The sequence below is a fragment of the Geotrypetes seraphini genome, chromosome 2, assembly GCF_902459505.1.
Source record: "Geotrypetes seraphini chromosome 2, aGeoSer1.1, whole genome shotgun sequence".
NCBI lineage: Eukaryota > Metazoa > Chordata > Amphibia > Gymnophiona > Dermophiidae > Geotrypetes > Geotrypetes seraphini.
Genome location: NC_047085.1, coordinates 142980834 through 143006646, shown reverse-complemented (window position 1 = coordinate 143006646; position 25813 = coordinate 142980834). Strand labels below are relative to the sequence as shown.

Here is a 25813-nt window from a genome sequence, read left to right as displayed (position 1 = left end):
ACCCTGCAACATGACAATGACCCAAAACATACTAGTAAATCCACCATCGCCGAAAACAAAGAAATGGAGAGTCCTGGAGTGGCCAAGTCAAAGCCCTGATCTTAATTCCATTGCGATGTTATGGGGTGATTTGAAACATCTCACAGCTGAAAGAATTCTGCATGTAGGAGAGGGCCAAACTTTCCTCAGATCAATGTCAGATTCTGATAGATGGCTACAAGAAGCATCTCACTGCAGTTATTTCAGCCAAAGGGGGTAACACTAGTTATTAGGGTGTCCTAATTTATTCCTCAGTTAGAATACATATTTTTGTGGATATCTTTTGTTTCATGAGTAAATTAAGGAAAATTTTTGTTGTTTACCTGCAATTACACCACTTTCTTTTCCAGAGATAAATAAAAAAAAGATTTGACATCGATGTGTGAACATTTCTTAAGAAAGAACTGAATATTTCATGGGGTGTCCTAATTTTTTCATATGACTGTATATAGAAAATATCATTTGAAAACTGGTCTACTTCTTAAAAATATTCTTACAAAAACGCATTTCAAAAATAAAATAATTACAGAGCGTAACTATACCTGTACAACCCAAGGACTATTGGCAAAAGCCATGATATCACGCTCTTCCCAAAAAAATGCAGAGTCGGATCGTTTTATCATCTCAAATTTACTCAGGAGTTTCATTGCATATACTTTTCTTGTAGCTTTGTGTCTGACCTTTAAACAAAAATTTGAAATTCAAATTATCAACATTTTGAAATTAAGCTAATCTTCTACAATACAAATTTAACATGAACAAACTTTATCCAACGTTTTAATCTAATGCTTAAATTATAAAAAGATAAGTATATTTTCAAGATGAATGTCAAAAAGAATTCATGAGAACCAGCAAGGCTAAACAATTCTATGTGGATGCATAACATTTTACAAAATCTTAGAAAGAGAAATAACTTACTTCAAACACTATGTACTCGTAGTGGAATTTGCGCTACTGGCGCAATACAGAATTTATGTAGAATTCCCCAGGGTCGCAGAATTACCTGTTGCCTGCACAGATTTTTGTGTTGGGTCGGCACTCCCTCACTATGGCCCAAATCACTGCCAGACATATCTTTGGGAAGCCTGCAGAGGCTCTGCAGACTTCTCTCTACCATGGTCCCACTCTCATGATGATGTTACTTCGTCTTTCTTTGGCGGGACTGCAGCAGAAAGAAGTCTGCAGAGTCGGCAGCAGGTTTCCATTAACTGGAATCAGCATTGCAGAGGTAGTGGAGGAATACTGTATTGGGGACAATAGGGAGAGAGTGATGCTGGCTGGGGGAGTGGAATCAGGGGTGAGAGTGATGGTGGCTGGGGGGGATCAGGGTTGAGAGTGATGGTGGCTGGGGGAATCAGAGGTGAGAGTGATGCTGGCTGGGGGGGGGATCAGGGGTGAGAGTGATGCTGGCTGGGAGGGGGGTCAGGGGTGAGAGTGATGTTGGGGGAGTCAGGGGTAAGAGAGATGCTGGCTGGGGGGTCAGGGGTGAGAAATATGCTAGCTTAGGAAGGATAGAGAATGCCGGAAAAGGGACAAATGAGGAGAGAGATGCTGGCACGGTGGGGACAGGGGGTAAGAGAGGGAGCAGGGTAAGAAAAGATATCTGGGGGGGGTTGATTTACAATATAGCCTGGCTTTCAGTTGTATAAAAGCTGTCTCCAACTTCAGAGAAGCGGAGACAAGTTTTACATTGTTCAATTTGATACCTTCTGATAGAAGAAAGTTACTAAGCAAGAAAAATTTGAAAGCTCTTTTTTTTCTCTAGTGTAATTTAATGAAAATACAAGAGGTGTTCAGTAATTTATCTACCTCAGTAGGAAATAAATGTTTTTTAATATAGTCTTCTGATATCTCCATACACTTCATCCCTTTAATCCCTTTGAAAATAATTATTTTGTTTGACCTTCAAAACAGAATGTCACAGCTTCCTTGACGTCTTCATCACTTGAAAACTGCTGTCCATGAAGAGATTTCTTAAAAACTCAGAAAGGAAATAATCCGAGGGAGCCAGGTAAGGACTGTAGGGTGAATGGTTCAGTTGCTGAACCCCACATTCTTGGATGGCAGTCTGTGATTGTCGTAACATGTGCACCGGCGCATTGTTGTGAAGAAGCAACATGCCTGCTGTGAGTTTTCCTCGTCTTTTCTCCTTGATTGACTCCCGCAAAGTGATCATTGTGTTGGCGTAACTCTACCCAGTTATAGCTGTCTTGTGTGGCATGAACTCCAAAAGCAAAAGTCCTTCATTATCCCAGAAGACAGTTGCCATGACTGCCTGCAGTTTTCCGACTTGAACTTTTTGAGGGTTGGGGATGACTAGTGCTTAGAGCCATTAGTCCTCTCCAGATAGATAAGTAAGGCCCTGCACACTATTTGGCAGAACCCATAGGCTGAAAGGCAGTCAAATGGAGTTCCTGATTTGACATGGAAGGCGGAAACCACCTTTGGAAGAAAGGAAGGAACTGTCAATTTTTAAAGCTCATTGATTCATTGCTTTGCTCCCTCGGATTCAGACAGCACTCTAATCAGCCAATTGTCCAGATAAGGATGCATGCTATGAGTTTGGCGTCCCAGGCAACCCGTCCATCTCCCCCCCGCCCCTGCGAAGACTACTGGCAGGAGGAATGCCCAGTTCTACTGCCGGACACCCCCAAAGCCGCCCACAATGATTGCAACAATCTCACTTGCCAGACACTCCCCCTGAATCTCCAAATGATCGCCAGCAGGAGATGCCCAATCTCTCCTGCCGGACACTCCTCCGAACCTCCGAATGATTGCCGGCAGGAGAGATTGAGTAGTTTATGTATGGCGTATGGAGCAATATACTGATGACCAAGTATCTCTTTTGTTAAGATCCTTCCACGATACATTCTTTCAATTCTTATGCTCCCCAGCTACACACATATTTTAAACACCATTTGTTTTAGTACTCTGGGCCTCCTCTATAAAATAATTTTATTTTATTGTCGAGGATCTTTAGTATTGCACATAACTGTTTGAATCTTGATTTGTTTTAGAGTGGTTTCATCCATCCTTATACATTTATCAATTTGTTTGTAATTGTCCGATTCAACACTTAACAGTAGATTTCATGAGGTCCTCATAGCTCTTATTCATGGATTATGTTTTTTTCAGGTGCATAATTAATTATATACTCGTTGGCCATATAAGCATCTTTAATCATGCTTACTTTTATTATCAATGTTATTGAGTCTTATGGCTAGTTCCCTGCTTTTAATAAGGTTTGCATTTATTTATACACAACTCATTTTAAATTTGCTGCTTTGGCTTTTACTTTTTGCCTATAATTACATATCTCATGCTCTCACAAAAGTCTTGCTCATGCCTATTTTCTTATGTGAATTATTGATGTACACCATTTTAATGTTGTTATTTAAAGCCATCCATTTATTTTTAACGTATATTGTATTTATCCAAACATTCAATTCTGATATGTTTTATATTTATGTTGGTCTTTCCTCTGCATCCAATAAGTATTTTTAATTCATTTTTTACATATAGACAACTCATTTAAATATGATGCTATGGTTATTCATTTAAACATGTTTTATGTTGGTAATTCTTTTGCTTCCAATAAGTATTCAACATATATGTATTAATGATTTAAACATGCTGCTATTGTTATATCTTTTTGCCTATACAGTTCCAGAAGCATGCTCGTAAACCAATTTACTCGTATATCAAAGCAAGTTTCCCCACAGGAAGTAAGGGAAACTCGCTTGATTCGTTCCACCTCCCCTTCCCCCCCCCCCCACCCCCAAGGCCACCGGCACTACTCCACTTTACCCCCCACCCCCGAGGCAACCTGCGCTGCTCCACACACCCCCGCGATCTGACATCCCCCCTTCGATCCGACATCCCTCCCTTCGATCTGGCACCTCCCCTTCAATCCGGCAACCTCACTCCCCCCTGCAATTTGGCATCACCCACCCACATACCCTGCTCTGGCACCAGCAGCAACGCACAGAACATGCCGGTGCCTGAAGATACTCCCTGTTGCTTGTGCTGGGCCTTGAGCATCTGCGCATGGTCAAGGCCTTCTAGTTCTCATTCTCTCCGAGATCTCTGAGAATCTCGGAGAGAATGAGAACTAGGCGGCCTTGAGCCTAGAGTGTCAAAACTGGGATCTCTGTTGATACTATATATTTTAATTAATTTTTTATATTAATAAACTATACCATTGGTTATTCTGGACATCTCACTTGCTTTTTTTGTTTGTTTGTTGTTATGTTGAGGCAAGGAACCTTCCCCTTCTCTGCTGAGAAACATGAAACAAATATCTACTGTATTTTTTCGCTCCATAAGACGCACTTTTTCCCCCAAAAAAGTGGGTGGAAATAAAGGTGCATCTTATGGAGCAAATACCACCGCCCCCACCCCCCTTTTGTAATATTGGCAGTCCAGTGCTTCCAACAGAAGCCTTCCACACTTGCTCACAGGTCAGCAGAACTGTGATTGAGCCAGATTGCGGTTTGGAAAAACCAGCTCCACCCGGCGGAGCCATTTCCACCTCAAGCTCCTCGTCCGCCTGCCATGAGTCTCGGCTCTTCGCACCAGGCCTTTCTCTTCCCAGTGGCCCCCGCCGTCCAGTCTTCATCCGCTGCATCCCCTGCGCACACATGATTGAGCAACGCAGTGACCGAATGAGACCCGGGTGGAAGTTGCATGCGGCCACCATGGGATTTCACCTAGCTAGCTGCTGCTCAGAGAAGGGGTCGGCTCGACTACGAGGTGGCAGGCATGCTGTGGAACAGCACACGGGCTGCTGGACTGCGGATCCCCCGAGTTGCTCCTTCCTTCTGTGCTGGATAGGGGAAAGATACTGGAGACCCGTGAGAGAGTCACGCACGGACTGCTGGACTGTGGATCCCCCGAGTCCGCTCCTTCCTTCTGTGCTGGATAGGGGAAAGACGCTGGAGACCCATGAGTCGTGCACGGGTTGCTGGACTGTGGATCCCCCGAGCCCGCTCCTTCCTTCCTTGCTGGATAGGAGAAAGATGCTGGAGACCCGTGAGAGAGTCGAGGGGTTGAGGGGTGAGAAGCAACAATGCGATATACTAATCCCGGGGGGGATGATAAGGAGACATAAAAGATGGTGGGCATGCAAGAAGGGATAGAGACACAGAGGGGCAATGCTGATCAGTGGGGGAGAAGGAGGAACAGAAAGAAAGAGGATGAAATGCAGGACAGGACAAGACACACACACAGAAGGAAAATGCTGATTATAAGGGCAGGTGTAGAAACAGTAGGGAGGAAAGGAACACACAGGACAGATAAGGCTGCAGGAGGAAGGTGGTGGACAAGGAGAGAGAAGAAATGTGAGATGGATAGAAGTTACTAAAAAGACAATAAAAAATAACGCTTTGGCTGCTGCTTTCATGGAGTGTCTGTTTATTTATGGCTATTTAACCTAAATCAGTTGTTACATAGTAATCACATGGCCCACAATATCTGACTGAATGTGCATCCCCCTATATTGCGCTCCAGAAGCTGGCTATACTATTGAGAAAGGTTAAGGCTGCAAACGGTGAAGGGGTGGGGTGTCCTGGCATCCGGATGGCTTTTCAAAACCAAGCACTTTGTCCAGGTTTTGAAAAACTTCCAGCTAGGAGCGATGGCAGTACAGCACTGGACCTGCCCTGCCCTGTGCCCTGCCACAGCCTACCACTAGACCACCAGAGGAGGGACAGGGTACAGAGCCTGGCAAGGAGTGTGGGGTTGGGTGCAGAGCCTGGCAGGGAGAATTTGGTTAAGAATGTTTTTTTCTTGTTTTCCTCCTCTAAATCTAGGGTGCGTCTTATGGTCAGGTGCATCTTATGTAGCAAAAAATGGTAAATATCTCCAAAGTATAAATGCATATGAAGCTCTGAAACAAGGTGTCATGAATGCAAAAGGAAATATACTCATAAGCAATTTAAAGAAATATTTAGGACATCTGAATGTAAGAAAGCACACAACATGCATAAAGGATTTCTGGAACAGATGAAGGGACTGTACAACTGAGCAGTTCTGTGGATGGGCAGGTGGGACAGACCATACATTATCTTCTGCCATGGAGAAGTGTGAGCTATAATTTCCTTAATCTTACAAACCCTTTGGCTTCCTATGATTATACCCCAACTCTTTCACTAGATAATGACATGGGGACAAATTTGATCCCATCCCCGCAAGAACTCAATTTTACCTGTTCCGCCCTGCAAGTTTTGTCACTGTCCCTGTTTCATTCCTCCTGTAAGCTCTGTCTTAACCACCCAAGCCTCGAACACTTATGATTTTAAAGTTTTTGAAGCTTGTGCAGACAAGGATGGAGTTTGCAAGAATGGGGTAAGGACAGAAAAGAACTCTCCGGGACGGGACAGCACAGTTACATACCATAACAGGTGTTATCCAGGGACAGCAGGCAAATATTCTAAACATATGGGTGACGTCAACCACGGAGCCCCGATGCAGACAGCTTCACAAGCAGACTTATTTGAAGAACTTTTGGAAAGTTTGCGACTGCCACACTGCGTATCCACGAGTGCCTTCTCGCTCGACAAAGGGCGCGCATCTCCTCAGCGTCTCCACAGTTCAGACAGCTAGCTAAAAAGCCAACCCGGGGAGGTGGGTGGGTTGTGAGAATATCTGCCTGCTGTCCCTGGATAACATCTGTTAGGTAACTAACTATGCTTTATCCCAGGACAAGCATGCAGCATATTCTCAACATATGGGTGACCTCCAAGCTAACCAGAATGGGATGGTGGGAGTGTTGACAATTCAGGAGAATAAATTTTGTAAATCTGCTTGGCCAAAGTGGCCAACCCGTCTGGAAAAAGAATCCAGACAATAATGAGAGGTGAATGTATGAACCGAGAACCAAGTAGCAACTTTGCAGATTTCCTCAATAGCAGTAGATCTAAGGAAAGCTACAGATGCTGCCACGGCTCTAACTTTATGGGCTATGACTCTACCCTCTAGATGCAGTCCAGCCTGAGCATAGCAGAATAAGATGGAAGCAACCAACCAGTTGGAGATGGTTCGCTTTGACACTGGATGTCCCAACTTGTTTGTATCGAAAGAGATAAAAAGTTGAGAAGATCTATGTGGCTTAGTCCTTTGTAAGTAGAAAGCCAAAGCACGCTTGCAGTCTAAAGTTTCTCCAGGGTGAGATTGAGGTTTTGGAAAAAAACACTGGAAGTACAATGGATTGATTTAGATGAAATTCTGAAACAACTTTTGGTAAGAATTTAGGATGAGTACGGAGTACCACCTTGTCATAATGGAATACTGTTTAAGGAGGATCCGCTACTAAAGCTTGTAGCTTGGTGACTCTGCGAGCAGACGTGAGAGTAATGAGAAAAACCACTTTCCAGGTGAGATATTTCAGATGAGCCGTCGACATTGGTTCAATTGGAGGCTTCATCGATCTGGCAAGAACCACGTTGAGGTCCCAAACCACTGGAGGCGGTTTGAGAGGTGGTTTCAAGTTTATTTATAATTTGATATACCAACCATCACAAGTATTTGGTCGGTTTACAATAATAAAAAAAAAAATATATAAGATATTTAAAAATGCATAAATAGCTAAGAAAAAAAGGGGGGAAGTTAATGACAAGACAAAGACATAATTGAGACAAGTGAGTGACGAGAAGAGGGAGGGGGAAAAGGAGTTTGCTAATTACATTATGTAAATGAATAAAAAAGAAAGGAAAGGGTAAAACAAAAGGGAGAGGGGAATGTCACTTCTTAAAAGCGTTTCTCTGTTTATTAGTTTGACATTAAAAAGTCCTTTCATAAATCTGGAAACCACAGGATGAGCAGAAAGAGATTTCCCTTCTAGTGGCTGATGGAAAGCAGCAATTGCACTAGATGGTCTCTAATGGTTGCTGATTTGAGGCCTGATTGAGATAAATGAAACAGGTAATCCAGAACTGAAGACAAGGAAGTAGACTGAGGCTCCTTATGATGAAGAGCGCACCAAGCAGAAAACCGAGTCCATTTCTGGTTGTAACATTGCCTTTAGGTAGGTTTTATGGAAACTTATAAAATGTCTGCTAAAGATTGAGAGAACTGTAGGTTGGCAGTTACGTTGAAAGGTACCAAGCTGTCAGGTGTAGAGACTGCAGGTTGGGATGAAGCAGAGAATCCTGACTCTGTGTAAGCAGAGACGGAAAAACTGGTAGAAGTAGAGGTTCCCTGCTGCTGAGTTGAAGTAGAAGAGAGAACCAAGGTTGTCTGGGCCACCAAGGAGCTATCAGAATCATGGTGGCATATTCTTGTTTGAGTTTGATGAATGTCTTGAGAATGAGAGGAAATGGAGGAAATGCATACAGAAACTGGTTCGTCCATTCTAGAAAAAAGGCATCTGACCAGGCGGTGAGGGGAGTATATCCTGGAACAAAACTGAGGCAGTTTGTGGTTGTGGGGAGACGCAAAGTGATCTATTTGAGGAGTCCCCCACTGAGAAAAAATGTGATGGAGAGGCGACAAATTGAGTGTCCATTCATGATGCTGTAGAAGACGATTCAATTTGTCCGCCAGAAAGTTTTTCTCTCCTTGAATGTAGACAGCTTTTAGAAAGATTACATTACATTACATTACATTACGGATTTCTATTCCGCCTATACCTTGCAGTTCAAGGCGGATTACAAAAGAATTGACTGGACATTTCCAGAGATGTAAACATTTCAGAGGAGATTACTGGACATTTTCCAGTGAGGATGCAATTTTTTTTTTTGGGGGGGTAACTGGAATTTTCTGGATGAAGGTGAGAGGTTGGTGAAGTGAGCTGGTGGTAGGTAAGGGGGTTAGGATTTTTGGATGAATTTTTTGAAGAGCAGGGTTTTGATTTCTTTGCGGAACGTTTTGAAGTCATCCGATGTTGTCAGCAGGTTGGTGAAGGATTGGTTGAGTTTTGCTGCTTGAGTTGCCAGAAGGTTGTCGAACATTTTCTTGCGATGTGTGCCCTTGAAAGGGGGGAAGGTGAAAGGGTTAGGGGTTCTTCTGTGTCTTTTTGAGGAGATCTGGTTTAAGCGGTTGGTTAGGTAGGATGGGGAAGAGCCGTGTAATGCTTTGAATAATAGGCAGTAGAATTTGAATTGAATTCGTGCTTGTATGGGAAGCCAGTGGGAGTCTAAGAAGGCAGCTGTTATGTGATCATATTTTCTAAGTGAGTAGATTAGTCTGAGGGCGGTGTTTTGTATGGTCTGATGTGAAAAATTGCCCAATTCCAAACCTTCTGAGCTTCCATGCAAAGGGGAAGGGAACCTGTTCCTCCCTGCTTGATGAGATAGTACATGGCGTCTTGATTGTCTGTATTAATGAGGACTACTTGATCATGAAGATGTCGAAAAGCTTTGAGAGCATTGAAAATCGTTCTGAGTTCCAACAGATTGATGACACTGACAATCTGTGCTGGACCAATGTCCTTGAATGCGGAGACCATCGAGATGAGCCCCCCCCCCCAAGCATAGGTCGAGGAATCTGTCATGAGAACCTTATGATGAGGCGCGTTTGAAACAGTAAACCTCTGGAGAGATTGGAAGAAAGCATCCACCAGTGGAGAGACTGTTTGAATGAAGGAGTCAGTGTAATGTGCTGAGAGAGAGGATCGGAAGCCTGCACCCATTGAGAAGCCAGGGTCCATTGAGGAATTCTGAAGTTGTCTGGCAAAAGGAGTCACGTGAACTGTAGAGGCCATTTGACCTAGCAGAACCATCATGTGTCTTGCTGAAAGTGAAGTGAGTTGCAGCACATTGTGACAAAGTTGATGAGAGTATCCCGACGTTGTTGAGGAAGGAATGCTCTGAATTGCACAATGTCCAGTACAGCTCCAATGAATGTAGAGTTTGAGAGGGTTGTAGCTGGGATTTTGGAAACTTGATTTCGAATCCCAAACTTTGGAGGAACCAAATAGTCCGTTGAGTCGCTACAATAACCCCCTGAGATGTGGAATCTTTGATGAGCCAGTCATCCAGGATGGGAAAACCTGAAGACCATGGCTGCGCAGAGCTGCTGCTGCTACTACTACTACCAGGCACTTGGTGAAAACTCAGGCCGAAAGGTAGCATTCTGTATTGAAAATGATGATTTCCCACCCAAAATCTGAGAAATTTGCGGAAGGCTGGATGAATGGGAAAGCACAGTTACTTTCCGTAACAGGTGTTATCCAAGGACAGCAGGCAGATATTCTCTACATGTGGGTGACGTCACCGACGGAGCCCCCTAGCGGACGTTTTTGCAAGCAGACTTCCTTGAAGACCTTCAAGCTTGCGATTGGCCCGCGCATGCGCGCATGCCCCTCCCACCCGGTCTAGGGCATGCATCTTCTCAGCATCTCCTCAGTTCAGATAGCTAGCAAAGAAGCCAACCACGGGGAGGTGGGTGGGTAGCGAGAATATCTGCTTGCTGTCATTGGATAACTCCTGTTATGGTAACTGTGCTTTATCCCAGGACAGAGCGCGGAGGTCCAGGATTGGACGCAGATCCCCCGTCTTCTTGAGTACCAGAAAGTACCGGGAATAAAATCCGGTGTTCCATTGGTCCGGGGAACCTCTTCGACCGCCCGAAGGCGAAGAAGGGCCTGAGCTTCCTGCAAAAAGAGAGGCAGCTGAGACCGAGCAGAAGGAAACTCTCTTGGAGGCAGGTCCGGGGGTACGTGACTGAAGTGAAGGGGGTACCCCTTCCGGATGATGGAAAGCACCCAAATGTCGGTGGTAAGGCCTTCCCACTGGGCATAGAAATGATGGAGACGACCCCCGATGGGAAGGGGGGAAGGGTCCATGAGGAAGGGAGCCCGAAGGCTCAGACCGAAATTGTCAAAAAGACGGCCCAGTCTTCGCCAGAGCCGGCAGCTGGGCCTTAGCTTGACATTGCTGCTGTTGTTGAGGCCGCTTCGGGGGAGGCCGAGAGAACGCAGGAGTAGATTTCTGCGGATATCTCCGGAGAGGAATTTTGTATTGTCGAGCCGGGGGGACATAAGGTTTAAGTTTCACCAGAGAGGCAAAGGACCATTCATGGTCCGAGAGGCGCTTGGTAGCCGCTTCGATAGATTCATCGAAGAGCTCATGACCCACACACGGGAGATTGGCAAGACGATCCTGTAGATTCGGATCCATATCCACAAGACGGAGCCAAGCAAGCTGACGCATGGCAGCCGCAAAGGCCGTGACCCTCGAGGACAACTCGAAGGTGTCATAGGCCGCCTGGAACATATAGAGGCGGAGCTGGGAGAGGGTCTTTTCAAGGAGGTGAAACTCCCGACGACGCTGAGAATCCGGACCGTCCTCACAGAACGAGCGGAGGATGTCCACACAGATCCAGAGGTAGGACGTGAAGAGAAAGCTATAGTTGAGGACACGATTCGCCATCATTGAGTTTTGGTAAAGATGGCGACCATACTTGTCCATCGTACGGCCCTATCGGCCCGATGGGACGGCAGCGTAAACCTTAGAAGGGTTGGACTTCTTCAAGGAAGACTCAACCACCAAGGACTGATGAGAAAGCTGAGAATTCTCAAACCCCTTAATCGGAATCGTCCGGTAACGGGACTTCAACTTGGAGGGAATGGCTGTGACCGCATCAGGGGGTCTCCAAGTTCCGGAGAAAGGTTTGCCGGAGAACCTGGTGCCAAGACAAGCGCAACGCCTCGCAGGGCAGGTGATCAACACCCATCTCCTCCAGATATTCCTGGGTATAACGGGACTCAGATTGGAGGTCCAGTTTCAAGGCCTTACCCATGTCAGAGATGAAACGAGTAAAGGAGGAGTGTCAAGAAGAAGACTCATCCTCCTGAGGAGACCCCGAGCGAGATCTGGGGGCAGCCAAGAAAGAGGGAGAAATTTCCCTTGAATAGTAAGCCGGGGCCTCAGAGTCCCGCGAATGGGAGACTGAAGAGGCTTTACTAAAGTGTCTTGGGGGAGTTGAGGAATGACCCCATGCTGGGTGGGCCGGGGAAGACCCCGGGGTCCGAGGAAATAACTGGCGATGCCTTGGGGAAGACAGGGCAAAGGAAAAGTCCTCCACCGGTTTCGAAGAAGGCCCTGAGGCTGGTAGCTGCCTCAATGGTGAACACAACCCCGAGTCCAACTTGAGGACAAGCGGTGGAGACCTGCCCCAAAGGGGCAGAGAAGCCTGGGGCTTCTTAGGAGGGGCAAACCTCGTCAAAGCAGCAGGGGAAAAATGACCCCCTGGTCTGGAACCCCAAAAAGTTACAGGTGACTCGGGGGATGAAGAATCACTCGAGGGAACCCGGCGAGTCTTGCGGGCAGTGCCTCGAGAAACGAGGGGACGCTCAGGCTGGTCAGACCGAGACTGGGTTGAGACCGAGGTCAGAGGCGTTGAAGTCGGGACCAGTTGGCTCACCACCGAGGAAAGCTGCGTGGTAGTATAGCCTTAAGCATGTCCTCGAACATAGGCACCGAGACCAAAGGTGGTTGGGTCTTAGGTGCAGGCGTGCGCTCCTTCGGGGGCGATCTCGAGGAAGAGTATTCCCTACGTGAGGAGGCACGCTTAGTGTGATTCTCGAAGATGCCGACGAAGCGGCACTGACATGAGACTCGGAGGTAGGCTTCTTTGCCGGCACACTTGAGGAGGAAAGAGGAGACTTACCCAAGGCCGGAGTAACAGGAGGGGTCGAGGCCGACGGGGACTTCGAGGCAGAGGACTTTGAGGGTGAAGCGCCCAATGAGGGCGCCGAGGCCGAGCTCGAGGCCTGTCCCGCAGGATCCATGGGGCCAAAGAGTTGGAGAATCTTGGCCACCCTCTGACGAAGAGCCTGCGGTTGCAATGTCACACAACGGGGGCACGACTCAGCGCGGTGCTCTGCACCCAGGCACTCCACCCACCAACGATGAGGGTCGGTGATGGAGATAACCCGGTTGCACTATGTACAGTTTTTAAACCCGGAACGAGGCCGGGACATAAGAAAAAATACGGCCGTGGCCTCGCGAGGCCAGGCGGCCAGAGCAAGACCGGGAACCCGGTCAAAAATTACAAGCCGAAAACCAAAGAAAAAGAAAAAAAACACAGACGCGAGCACAGCGACTCAAAAGAAACTAACCAAACAAGCCGCAGTGCAAGAGGGACGATATCGCGCGAAGTAAGGGAGCAGTGCTTCTGGCTCCGCAGAAAACAGAGAACTTAGGACACGCATGCCCTAGGCCGGGTAGGAGGGGCACGCGCGCATGCGCGGGCCAATCGCAAGCTTGAAGGTCTTCAAGCAAGTCTGCTTGCGGAAACATCCGCTAGGGGGCTCTGTCGGTGACGTCACTCACATGTAGAGAGTATGCTGCCTGCTTGTCCTGGAATAATGTGAGTGTAAACCTCTTTGAGATCCAGAGAGCATAACCAATCATTGTGATCCAGAAGGGGATACAAGGATGCTTAGAGATAGCATCTAAAATTTTTTTTTGACAAGAAATTTGTTGAGAGCCCTGAGGTCCAAAATAGGTCGTAAATCTCCCGTCTTCTTTGGGACAAGGAAATAACGGGAGTAAAACCCCGTGCTCTGCTGTTCCAGAGGAACTGTCTCGATGGCACGGAGACAAAGCAGAGCCTGAGCTTCCTGAATAAGAAGGGTGAGCTGCGACAAATTGGAAGGACATTCTCTTGGCTGAAGATCTGGTGGAACCTGAAGGAATTGAAGAGAGTAACCCTCCCTGATGATGGTGAGGACCCAGAGGTCGGATGTAATCAGTTCCCATTGTTGATAAAAATGATGGAGACGACCTCTGATGGGAAGAGGGGAAGACAGAGGCAGAAAGATTGATGTTATGCTCTGTGTTAGATGGTCAAAAAGGCAGAATGGACTTGGGCGCAGCAGGAACCTGAGGTTTACGCTGCTGTTGTTGCTGCTGCTGTTTCTTAGGAGGTGGTCTTGAAAAGGTGCTGACTTCTGAGGATAACGCCTCTGATAAGATGGAGGAGGCCTATAACTCTTAGCAGTGGAAATCTTCGGCTTAACTATAGAGGCAAACGATTTCTCATGCTCAGACAAGCGCTTTGTGGCTGCCTCAATGGAGTCATCAAACAGCTCATTTCCCTGACATGGAATGTTGGCCAGTCTTTCTTGCAGGTTTGGATCCATGTCCACAGTTTGTAACCAGGCTAGACAACACATGGCTATCGAGAATGCAATGACCCTGGAGGACATTTCAAAAGCATCATATGCAGCTTGAACCATATGCATGCAAAGTTGATCTAGAGTAGAATGCATATGCTGGAACTCTGATAACCAACGTTTTGGGATATACTTGAAAAAAGCAGGCATAGCGTTGACCCAATGCTTGAGATATGGTGTGAAGACAAAATTATAGTTTAAAATCCTATTTGTCATCATAGAATTCTGATACAGACGATGGCCAAAATTGTCCATGGTCCTTCCCTCTCAGCCAGGAAGAACAGTGGCATAAACTTTGGCAGGACTGGTTCTTTTTAAAGAAGACTCAACGAGAAGAGATTGATGGGATAATTGAGACTTCTAAAATCCCTTACAACGAATCATCTTATATCTAGATTCCAGCTTTGCTGAACAGCAGGATGGAGTATGGTGTATCTAGATTCCTCTTGAAAGTTTGAGAAAGGATGCTATTCATGGGTAATTTGAGAGAATCCCTAGGAGGATTGGGCATACCCAGTTCTTCCAAATACTCCTTTGAGTATTTTGAATCAGACTCCAAAGCAATGTTGAGATCTTTACTCATTTAGCATAAGAACTTTGTAAAGGATACCGGATCTGAAGAGGTATGACATCGTTGAGGAGAAGGTATACGACAGCCCCTCGAGATACCTTTTACAGCAGAGAAAGAAGGTGAAGCCTCTCTGGAATAGTGGTACTGCAGATCTGAATCCATAGGCAAAGATGCAGATGAACGACCACTTCTGGAATGAATAGGAGAAGCAGACCGTTTTTTGTTTTGAAGAACCAGCTGGTGAAAAGAACCTAACAGGAGAGGAACTCGACTGGCGAGAATGTTGTGGCTCCACAATAGATTTCCTCAACAAAGGAATTGGTGGTCTCGAAGAGTCTCAATAAACGAGGTCTGTCTCAAGAAGAAGACCTGGGCCTCGATAAATGTCTTGACAAATGATGTGAAGAGGAACTGTGCCTCGAATCACAAGGCAGTGATCGAGTCGAATCCAGCCTCGAGGAGTCCTCGCCCTGTGCCTCGAAGAAGACAATGCCTTATGTTGAGAGGAAGGACTGGAAGTTGGAGATCAAAGTCGAGACACTTGCAAGGACTCAACTCCTTGTATACATAGAGTGTGCAGATTGATCTCGAGGCATTCTCAAAGACTCAACTCCTTGAATAGAGCGTTCAGGCTGGACTGTAGAAAACAGAGTCGAGGCAGGTTTCAATTTGGTAAGCATGTTACCAAACTCCTGATGCAGAATAGTTTCCAACATATTCTGCAAAGCTTGCACCGAGATCACTGGAGCTGGTACAATTGATGTGGCTATAGACTCAGAGGAAGACGACCTCAAAGACGAGTGCTTCCCTCAATTTGGAAGGGGTAGGACCCTGGGGCAGAGATGTGACCCTTTAAAATATGAGAAGAGGACTGTGAGGGAGAGAGGATCCCACAATCCTTGTGGGAAGTGCCAGTGGTGTTCTTCGACCATTATAGGGGATGTATGGAGACCTCCAGGTAGATCAGTATCATTATATTCAAACACAAGTACAGATTGCACATCTGAGGATGTAATTTATGCGATTGTATGTCCCTGTGAGCTGATCTACATTGGTAGAACTAACCGTAAGATCAGGATCCGACTTAATGAACATAAATCACGGATCGTCAATAATGTTGTTCAGGCCCCCTTGGTTACCCACTGGCAAAAATATAAACATGGGGTGGATCAATTGAGGTGGCGTGTGGTGCAGAGAGTGACGGGGAGGGAGGGTGAGAAGGATGTACGGAGATTGAATGAGATTGAACAGAGAACAATTTTTACATTAGATACTGTTGAACCGCGGGGATTGAATGTTGAGATTGATTGGATTACATTGATTGGAGGGTGAATGGACCAATGGACGGCTGCGTGTGGGGGGGGTGTGTCTCATTAAGAAAATTATTTACACCAGTACTGAGGACGCCGCCGCCATCTTTCACAGACACTACACTTGTGAGTCGGATGACTGCGGCTTCCTTGGTGAGTCCTGATGAGAGGAGATAGTTACATTGTTATTTAATTTGATATGGGAGCGGTGAGAGGTTGAGAAAGATCATGATCACTGCCCTAAAATGTTTTTTCATTCTGTTATGCAGGGAGACCCTTGAGACAGCACAATCAGTGCGAAACATGTCGGGTCGGACTCCCAAGTCTAGCTGTGCATAGACGTTAAGTATACGATTTTATATAATCCACAATTGTCTATTTATTGAATTTATAAACTTATAAAAAACTAAATTAAATACAATCACAGCGCTAAAAACGATTTACCAATGATGAAGCACCACGTAAATCTCTCGCTTTAGAAAAGATTATTATTGCGGTGGAGTGGTGGGGCTGAGGTATTTCGAACAAGCCTATAGCTTTATTCTTGCTGTATCAACCCAGTCACCGTATTTATATATGATTTAATAGAGTGGGTTGGATATTAATCTACACAAATTACTGGTTTCTAATAAGGCTTATAGTGAAACTTTCACCAGTATGACTGAATCCACAAACCTGTTTGAAGGTTATAATGAAGAGCACCTCCAAAGAATTTTACAGAGGCCAGCTCTATTGGATGATGACACTATCATCCCCACTGGAGCGTCCTGGTTAGAGTTGGAGAATTTAATGAAGCGGGCAGTGAGGGCAGAACTACATAACAGTACGCTTGTCCAGTACCTAAAGAAGACTATGATTCCGAGAGGTCTCAGGATATTGAAAGAACCGAAGATGGTATCCACAAATAAGACCTTCAATGAGAAATGGACGGCCATCCTCAACAGATGTTCCAGAGACCTTATGATTCTGCTCGTTGACACGACAGAGGATACCGAGAAAGAGTTGTGTATGAAAGCCACTGCACTTGAGAATGAATTGCAACTGAACCACAATATGGAGGAATTTGATAAAAAATTGAGTGATTTGAAATCTACTATCCAGACATTCCGAGAGGAGGTGAAGGCTACGAAAATACGGAAATGGAAGAGGGACGAACGGGACTATTTAAATGACCGTGTATATACCTGGCAGCGTCGTAATTTTACTACTTCACAGCGACCAAAAGTTTCTTTTGAAGGGTCCTCTGGGGATTCTGAAATGACTAGTGAGGAATCAACTGACGCTAATAGTGAGAAGCCGGGGGAAACAGCAAAACCACCACGGGGCAGAGGAAAGACACGGCAACAAAGAGGCAGGGGCAAGATCACACAGCCTGCCCCCAGCACTCGGACTACGAGTCGACAATAATAAATTTATCTACTCTTCCACTTTCCGATTTACAACAACAAGTTCTTGAGTTGGGGCTGGGATTTGTTCCTACGAGTCCCCCTGACTTTTTCAAACTCCATGTGGCTCTGCATGCATTCATCCGGAAAATGCAGCTAAAGGTTTTCTTTCAAAAGCATAACGAGGCACAAGTGGATCTCACCCAATCCATTAATAACATGCAAGTAGAAGAACAATTGGACTTGGACAACACAATAGATATTTGTAGGGTAAAATCTAGCTGGGTCCCCCCTGGTCCTATGGATCCACTGATTGTAGCTTTTCGTCAATTGGTCAGCAGAGCTCTTTATGAGCTTCAGTTACAATGGGTAAATAGTGGCCCATACAATATTTCAAGAGCCCAACATCAAGCATTTATGAGTCTGCTTGCTGAAGATCAAATTGTTATCCTTAAGGCGGACAAGGGAGGTGCCACAGTCCTACTAAATAGACAAGACTACGAGCATGAAGCACATCATCAGTTGGCCAATGTGCAGGCATATTATAAATTGGCGGGTGATCCCACAGAAGTTCTAGGGGCTAAGATACTTGAATTCCTGAATATTCATTTGGAGAGTGGCATGATCACCCATAGGGAATATAGATATCTTTATGAGAAGCATCCTACAACTCCTAGAATTTCTTTTGTGCCAAAGATACACAAAACATTGAACTGCCCACCTGGGCGGCCAATAGTCAACACTCGGAGGTCGGTGCTGGAACCTCTCTCGAAATTTATAGATTTCTTTTTAAGAAGCCAGGTCCCTAAGATACGATCATACATTAGGGACTCTTCTGATTTCCTTCGAAAATTAACAACTAATGAGATCAATATGGAAGGAAAATGGATGGTGACGCTGGATGTAGTTTCCCTCTATACCCAGATCCCCCAGGTAGAGGCACTGAATGTTATAGCTGAAAACCTTGATCTCCGTGCCCCTCCTCACCGTATCTCTACCACCTTCCTCATACAGTTAGCTAGGTGGGTCATTCAGGAAAGTTATTTTCGTTACCATCATGACTTCTATCAACAGGTTCAGGGGGTGGCCATGGGGGCGACTCTGGCCCCCTCTGTGGCAGCCCTTTTTATGGCTAAATTTGAAGAGGACCATATATATTCATCTCAATGGTTTGGTTCCACTGTATTTTGGGGCCGCTTTCTTGATGACGTTTTTTTCATCTGGGGGGATACAAGGGATAAGCTGGATCAATTTATACAATATCTCAATATGATTGATGATAACATAAAATTTACCATGTTATGCCATCCCACGCAGATGGTATTTTTGGATATTGCTATTACTGTTGTTGACGGTAAAATCCAGACTTCCCTCTATCGTAAGCCAGTGACCCGTAACACCATCCTCCATTACGATAGTTTCCACCCATTTAAGTTAAGATTTAATCTCCCTATAGCACAGTTTCTACGCATTCGTAGGGTCTGTTCTTCCGCAGGAGGGGTTACCCGGAAAAATCTATACGTCAGGCGTATTTAAGGGCTAGATATGCTCAGAGGGACCTACTTTTGGGTATTCAAGAGGACGTTGAGGGGAGCACCCAAGACGTTCTGACATGTGTGCTTCCTTATTCGAAAGCCACTAGGATGTTGGTGGGATACATGCACTATTACTGGCACATAGTACAGATTCATCCATCTCTTAGCGAGTTCCCTCGTGTGGCATATTCTAGGGGTAGGACCCTGGGGCAGAGATGTGACCCTTTAAAATATGAGAAGAGGACTGTGAGGGAGAGAGGATCCCACAATCCTTGTGGGAAGTGCCAGTGGTGTTCTTCGACCATTATAGGGGATGTATGGAGACCTCCAGGTAGATCAGTATCATTATATTCAAACACAAGTACAGATTGCACATCTGAGGATGTAATTTATGCGATTGTATGTCCCTGTGAGCTGATCTACATTGGTAGAACTAACCGTAAGATCAGGATCCGACTTAATGAACATAAATCACGGATCGTCAATAATGTTGTTCAGGCCCCCTTGGTTACCCACTGGCAAAAATATAAACATGGGGTGGATCAATTGAGGTGGCGTGTGGTGCAGAGAGTGACGGGGAGGGAGGGTGAGAAGGATGTACGGAGATTGAATGAGATTGAACAGAGAACAATTTTTACATTAGATACTGTTGAACCGCGGGGATTGAATGTTGAGATTGATTGGATTACATTGATTGGAGGGTGAATGGACCAATGGACGGCTGCGTGTGGGGGGGGTGTGTCTCATTAAGAAAATTATTTACACCAGTACTGAGGACGCCGCCGCCATCTTTCACAGACACTACACTTGTGAGTCGGATGACTGCGGCTTCCTTGGTGAGTCCTGATGAGAGGAGATAGTTACATTGTTATTTAATTTGATATGGGAGCGGTGAGAGGTTGAGAAAGATCATGATCACTGCCCTAAAATGTTTTTTCATTCTGTTATGCAGGGAGACCCTTGAGACAGCACAATCAGTGCGAAACATGTCGGGTCGGACTCCCAAGTCTAGCTGTGCATAGACGTTAAGTATACGATTTTATATAATCCACAATTGTCTATTTATTGAATTTATAAACTTATAAAAAACTAAATTAAATACAATCACAGCGCTAAAAACGATTTACCAATGATGAAGCACCACGTAAATCTCTCGCTTTAGAAAAGATTATTATTGCGGTGGAGTGGTGGGGCTGAGGTATTTCGAACAAGCCTATAGCTTTATTCTTGCTGTATCAACCCAGTCACCGTATTTATATATCCCTCAATTTGGAGACATACTTCCTGGGAAGCCTCGAAGGAACGGTGACCACTGAGGTCACCGTTGGAGTGGCTAGCTTTGATAGCTTACCTGAAGGAGACACTGAGGAGAGCAGCCCTTCTGGGGACTATTTTGCTGATTTCTCCGAGGATGAAGACTTCTCCATCGAGGGAGGTTTTAGCGAGGCTGAGGCTTTGATACCCATAGAAGACTTCGGTCCAGTCGAGGTCGAGGTTTTTTGGAGGAAGATCCATGGCCCTTAAAATTTTTTCAATCTGCACTCAACAACGTTTAAAGGCTCAATTTTGAAGTGTAGCACAGCGAGCGCACGACTCCGGACGATGGTCAGGTCCTAAACACTGAACACACCATTTATGTGTGTCAGTGATAGAGATCATGCGTTGACACTGGCTACACTTCTTGAACCCTGTAACCGGCCAGGACATGGAATGGAAAACAGCCGCAGCTAAATCAAAATCTGCAGGCTGAGGCCGCGGAACAGGCCCTGCTGCGACACTGTCAAAAAAAAATTTGAAAACTGTCTTTTTAAAAAAAAAAATACATGCACCACAGCGACTTGTCAAGAAAAAACAAACACGAGCTGCAGTAATGAGAAGGCATGAACTAATTCTCGTGCAGAGCGTTTAAATGAGGACTTCTCAGCTCCGCAGAAACTTACAGCTGAGGAGACGCTGAGGAGGCGGGAAGGCACTTGCGCATGCATGCATGGTGCAGCTGTCGCAAACTTTCCAAAAGTTTTTCAGGCAAGTCTGCTTGTGAAGCTGTCCGCATCGGGGCTCTGTGGTTGACATCACCCCATATGTTGAGAATATGCTGCTTGCTTGTCCTGGGATAAAATCAGTTCCCGCAGAGGTGGGGAAAAATTTGTCCCAGTGCCATTCTCTATCTCTTTTTCACCTGAAGATTTAATATGAAAGAGCTTACAAATCACATATTGCTTCAACTCAGTAAATCTCAAATTCTTTTTTTGTAGTACTTTACTAGAAATAACCTACCAATTGAACTTCACCAAAAGCACCTCTACCAATCACTTTCACAACTTCATAATCTTCTGCCTTCATGCGCAGATCTCGAATTTTACTTCTTGTATCTTTATCTGTGTCAAAATGAGAAACAAAAGTTTTAACATATTTATCCATAAATCAAATACCAATAAATACCAAAGTAATATCTGTGAGACATTTAACAGAAGTCAACACCATAAATCTGTAGCCATTTGAAATCACAAACACTGCATCACAAAAGGGTATGAGGGAGTTAAAATGGCTAAGGAAGTAGCAAGCTAAAGTATGTTTTATTACATTTCCATATTTAAAATTGCACTTTAATTTGAAACAAGCAGTGGGAATCACAGTAAGTATTTATATAAACCTGTCATTCTATAAACTACAATAATTTACAAAATCCCAGTGGGCAGATATTCTAATTCCAAATTTGGTCATGGATGAAAACAGAGCTATTTTAATTCACATGGGTCAACACTGGCATGAGATTACATGGAAAGATTTCAAATTTTAGTGCTCTGCAAACAAGGAACAACTATTAAACCAAAATTCCAGTGTCTCGCATTATTAGAATGTTTCTGTGTAACTATTTCTAAGCTGTGTGTTTGGACCAAAAAAAAACCCAAAGAGAGAGATTTTAAAGAGTTTGCAACAAAGTCATTGTTGTATCTACAATTAATTTTTGTTCAATGCTAATTCTAGCAACCAAAGTACAAGAGTGCTTTACCTGATATATTGACAGACTAGTCCAGACAAGTGGGAGTTACCCTCCTCCCAGCAGTTGGAGAAAATCTGATCACCTTCCATATATATACTGGTGTAGCTGGAAAACCAATTACTGCAGTATGCTATTATCAAAGCTGCCTCCCTTCGAGTTGTAAACTTAAAGTTAATGTCAAAATACATAGTTTGTCTATTTGTCTATTTCTATTCTCTCTCATTCTTTAGACACACACCAAATATTATCCTATGTTTAAAATACACAATCAGCTGCTGCAAAGCAGTACAAGTTCAGATTTTCCATCTCTCTCATACATCTTAGTCTGGCAAGACTGAACAGTTATCAACCCTACTTTCTTTTCTGTTCTTCTTAGACCAGTCTGATATAGCAAATCTTCCCCAGTAGGTAAAGTAAAGGCCATAGGTGCATTCTATAGTACTGCACCAAGTGCACCTTCTCTCCTGCTTGAATCTCGGGCCACCTTTTTAATCCCAAGTAACATGATTTGTTTAGAGACACCTTATCAGTGCACTCTTGCAGAATGCCTTTTCAGATATGTATCTGTGTTTCACCATTTCTGTTTGAAAGTCTCCTATCAGTAGCATGGAATGTTGCTATTCTTTGTGTTTTGGCCAGATACTAGTGACCTGGATTAGCCACCGTGAAAACGGGCTACTGGGCTTAATGGACCATTGGTCTGACCAAGTAAGGCTGTTCTTATCATTTGCTCACCTTTGGAAATATACAGTGGCATACCAAGGGGGGGGGGCGTTGGGGAAGGTCTGCCCTGGGTGCCAAGCCCTGAGGGGGTGCTCCCGGTCCGGTCCAGTTCCCCCCCTGCGCCGGGCGTCGCGTCTGGAAACAGCCTGCAGCAAGATCACGATGCCAGCGATCTTTGCCTGCTTCGGCTGTTTCCTCCACCACGGTCCCGCCCCTCCTCTGACGTCAGAGGAGGGGCGGGACCGCGGCGGAGGAAACAGCCGAAGCAAGCAAAGATCGCTGGCATCGCGCGATCTTGCTGCAGGCTGTTTCCCCAGGGAAATGAAGCGGGGAGGCCGGGGGAATAAGCAGTGCTTCGTGGTGGTGGTGGGGCCGAGCGGTCCTTCGAGGTAGTGGGGGGGGGGAGACAGGCCTTCAGGGGGACAGGCCTTCATGGAGAACAGGCAGGCAAGCTTTCAAAGGGGGGACAAGCCTTCGGGGGGGGGACAGGCCTTCAAGGGGGACAGGCAGGCCTTCGGGGGGGGACAGGCCTTCAAGGGAGGGCACAGACCTTCAAGGGGGGGGACAGGCAGGCAGGCCTTCAAGGGGGGGACAGGCCTTCGAGGGGGGTGCAGGCCTTCGGGGGTGGTGCAGGCCTTCAAGGGGGGGGGCAGGCCTTCGAGGGAGGTGTAGGCCTTCGGGGGCAGGCCTTCAAGGGGGGCAGGCCTTCAAGGGGAACAGGCAGGCAGGCCTTCAAGGGGGGACAGGCCTTCGAGGGGATGCAGGTCTTCGGGGGGGTGCAGGCCTTCGGGGGGGTGCAGGCCTTCAAGGGGGGGACAGGCCTTCAGGGGGGGGCAGGCCTTCAAGGGGAACAGGCAGGCCTTCAAGGGGGGAGGCAGGCCTTCGGGGGTGATGCAGCCTTCAAGGGGGGGGGGCAGGCCTTCGAGGGAGGTGTAGGCCTTCGGGGGCAGGCCTTCAAGGGGGGGCAGGCCTTCAAGGGGAACAGGCAGGCAGGCCTTCAAGGGGGGACAGGCCTTCGAGGGGATGCAGGTCTTCGGGGGGGTGCAGGCCTTCGGGGGGGTGCAGGCCTTCAAGGGGGGGACAGGCCTTCAGGGGGGGCAGGCCTTCAAGGGGAACAGGCAGGCCTTCAAGGGGGGAGGCAGGCCTTCGGGGGTGGTGCAGGCCTTCGGGGGGGGGGCAGGCCTTCGAGGGAGGTGTAGGCCTTCGGGGGCAGGCCTTCAAGGGGGGGCAGGCCTTCAAGGGGAACAGGCAGGCAGGCCTTCAAGGGGGGACAGGCCTTCGAGGGGATGCAGGTCTTCGGGGGGGTGCAGGCCTTCGGGGGGGTGCAGGCCTTCAAGGGGGGGACAGGCCTTCAGGGGGGGGCAGGCCTTCAAGGGGAACAGGCAGGCCTTCAAGGGGGGAGGCAGACCTTCGGGGGGATGCAGGCCTCCAAGGGGGGGGCAGGCCTTCAAGGGGAGCAGGCAGGCAGGCCTTCAAGGGGGGGGGCAGGCCTTCAGGGGTGGGATGCAGACCTTTAAGTGGAGGACAGGCCTTCAGGGGAGGGGGGCCCTGGTGTAGAAGTACATGGAGGGAAGGGGGAGGGGTTCAAAGAGACGTGCATATGCCGGACTTTGGGTGGGAAGAAATAATGGGTATGAAAATAGAGGAGAGAGAGAAATGATGGACATGGGTTTTACGGAGGGAAGGAACAGAAAGGAAGAGAAGTTGGACACAAGGGATGGTGTGGAGGGGGGGATAGAGATACTGGTTAGGAGGGTAGTTGGGAAAAGAAAAGGAGAGATGGTGGACCCTGGGGTGGTGGGGAAGGAGGGAGAGCTTCTGGATGAAAGGGTAGTTAAGAAAAGGTGGATCTGTGGAGGGAGACAAAAAAAGGAAAGATGCCAGACATCCGGGGGAGAGAAGGGAAACGGAAGGGGTGGACAGAGATGGCAGATGGAAGGTTAGCACGGAGAAAGAAGAAAGAAGGAGACCCTGGCAAGCAAGTTATCAGAAGACAACCAGAGCCTTGGACCATAAGAACATAAGAACATAAGCAGTGCCTCCGCTGGGTCAGACCACAGGTCCATCTTGCCCAGCAGTCCGCTCCCGCGGCGGCCCGAACAGGTCACGGCCTGTCTGAGACACCAGAAGGGGCCCCCCTGCCACCTTGGTTTCCCATTGAGTTTTATCTTCCCATCGAAGTCCTAACCCTCCGGTCTTGCACATGCACTACCTGGTTGGGTTTCTATACTTATTACCTGGTTAGCTTTCTATACCTGTGTTACATCCCAGCACCTCTCTCAGTATCCCACGATCCCTTTATCCCTCAGGAATCCGTCAAATCCCTGTTTGAATCCCTGTACCGTACTCTGCCTGATCACTTCCTCCGGTAGCGCATTCCAAGTGTCCACGACCCTTTGGGTGAAAAAAAACTTCCTTGCATTTGTTTTGAACCTATCTCCCTTCAGTTTCTCCGAATGCCCCCTCGTACTTGTTGTCCCCTTCAGTCTGAAGAATCTGTCCCTATCCACCCTCTCTATGCCCCTCATGATCTTGAAGGTCTCTATCATATCTCCCCTGAGCCTCCTTTTTTCCAGAGAGAATAGCCCCAGCCTATCCAACCTCTCGGCGTATGGGCAGTGTTCCAGCCCTCTTACCAGTTTCGTTGCTCTCCTTTGGACTCTCTCAAGCACTGCCATGTCCTTCTTGAGGTACGGCGACCAATATTGAACGCAGTATTCCAGATGTGGACGCACCATAGCTCTATACAATGGCATGATGACTTCCCGCGTCCTGGTTGTTATGCCCCTCTTTATGATGCCCAGCATCCTGTTGGCTTTTTTCGAGGCTGCTGCGCACTGTGCAGATGGTTTCAGTGATGCATCTACCAGCACACCCAAGTCTCTCTCAAGACCAACAAGATTTGAAAAATAACCAGACAACAAAAAAGTAGAAAAACTAATTTTATTTTCTGTTTTGTGATTACAATATGTCAGATTTGAAATGTGTATCCTGCCAGAGCTGGTGTTAGACCGCAAACGTGAGCTAGGATTTAACAGAGAGAGGAAAAGTCCTTTTTGTTTCTTTATTTTATTTACACCACAGCGCCAGTGTGGTTAGGAGAAGCCAAAGGGGGGTGAAAAAGCTA

General features: G+C 46.5%; 1 protein-coding gene across 1 annotated transcript in view; it reads right to left on the bottom strand.

Moving 5' to 3' along the window:
• The window catches only part of ROCK1 (Rho associated coiled-coil containing protein kinase 1), a 398571-nt gene that overhangs the window by 283436 nt on the left and 89322 nt on the right, over positions 1 to 25813 (bottom strand). Inside the window, exons 3-4 of the mRNA XM_033933927.1 lie at positions 21237 to 21337; positions 582 to 719 (exon numbers count right to left, since the gene is read on the bottom strand). Of these exons, the coding sequence (XP_033789818.1) occupies positions 582 to 719; positions 21237 to 21337 (239 nt within the window). The remainder of the gene's footprint in view (positions 1 to 581; positions 720 to 21236; positions 21338 to 25813) is intronic.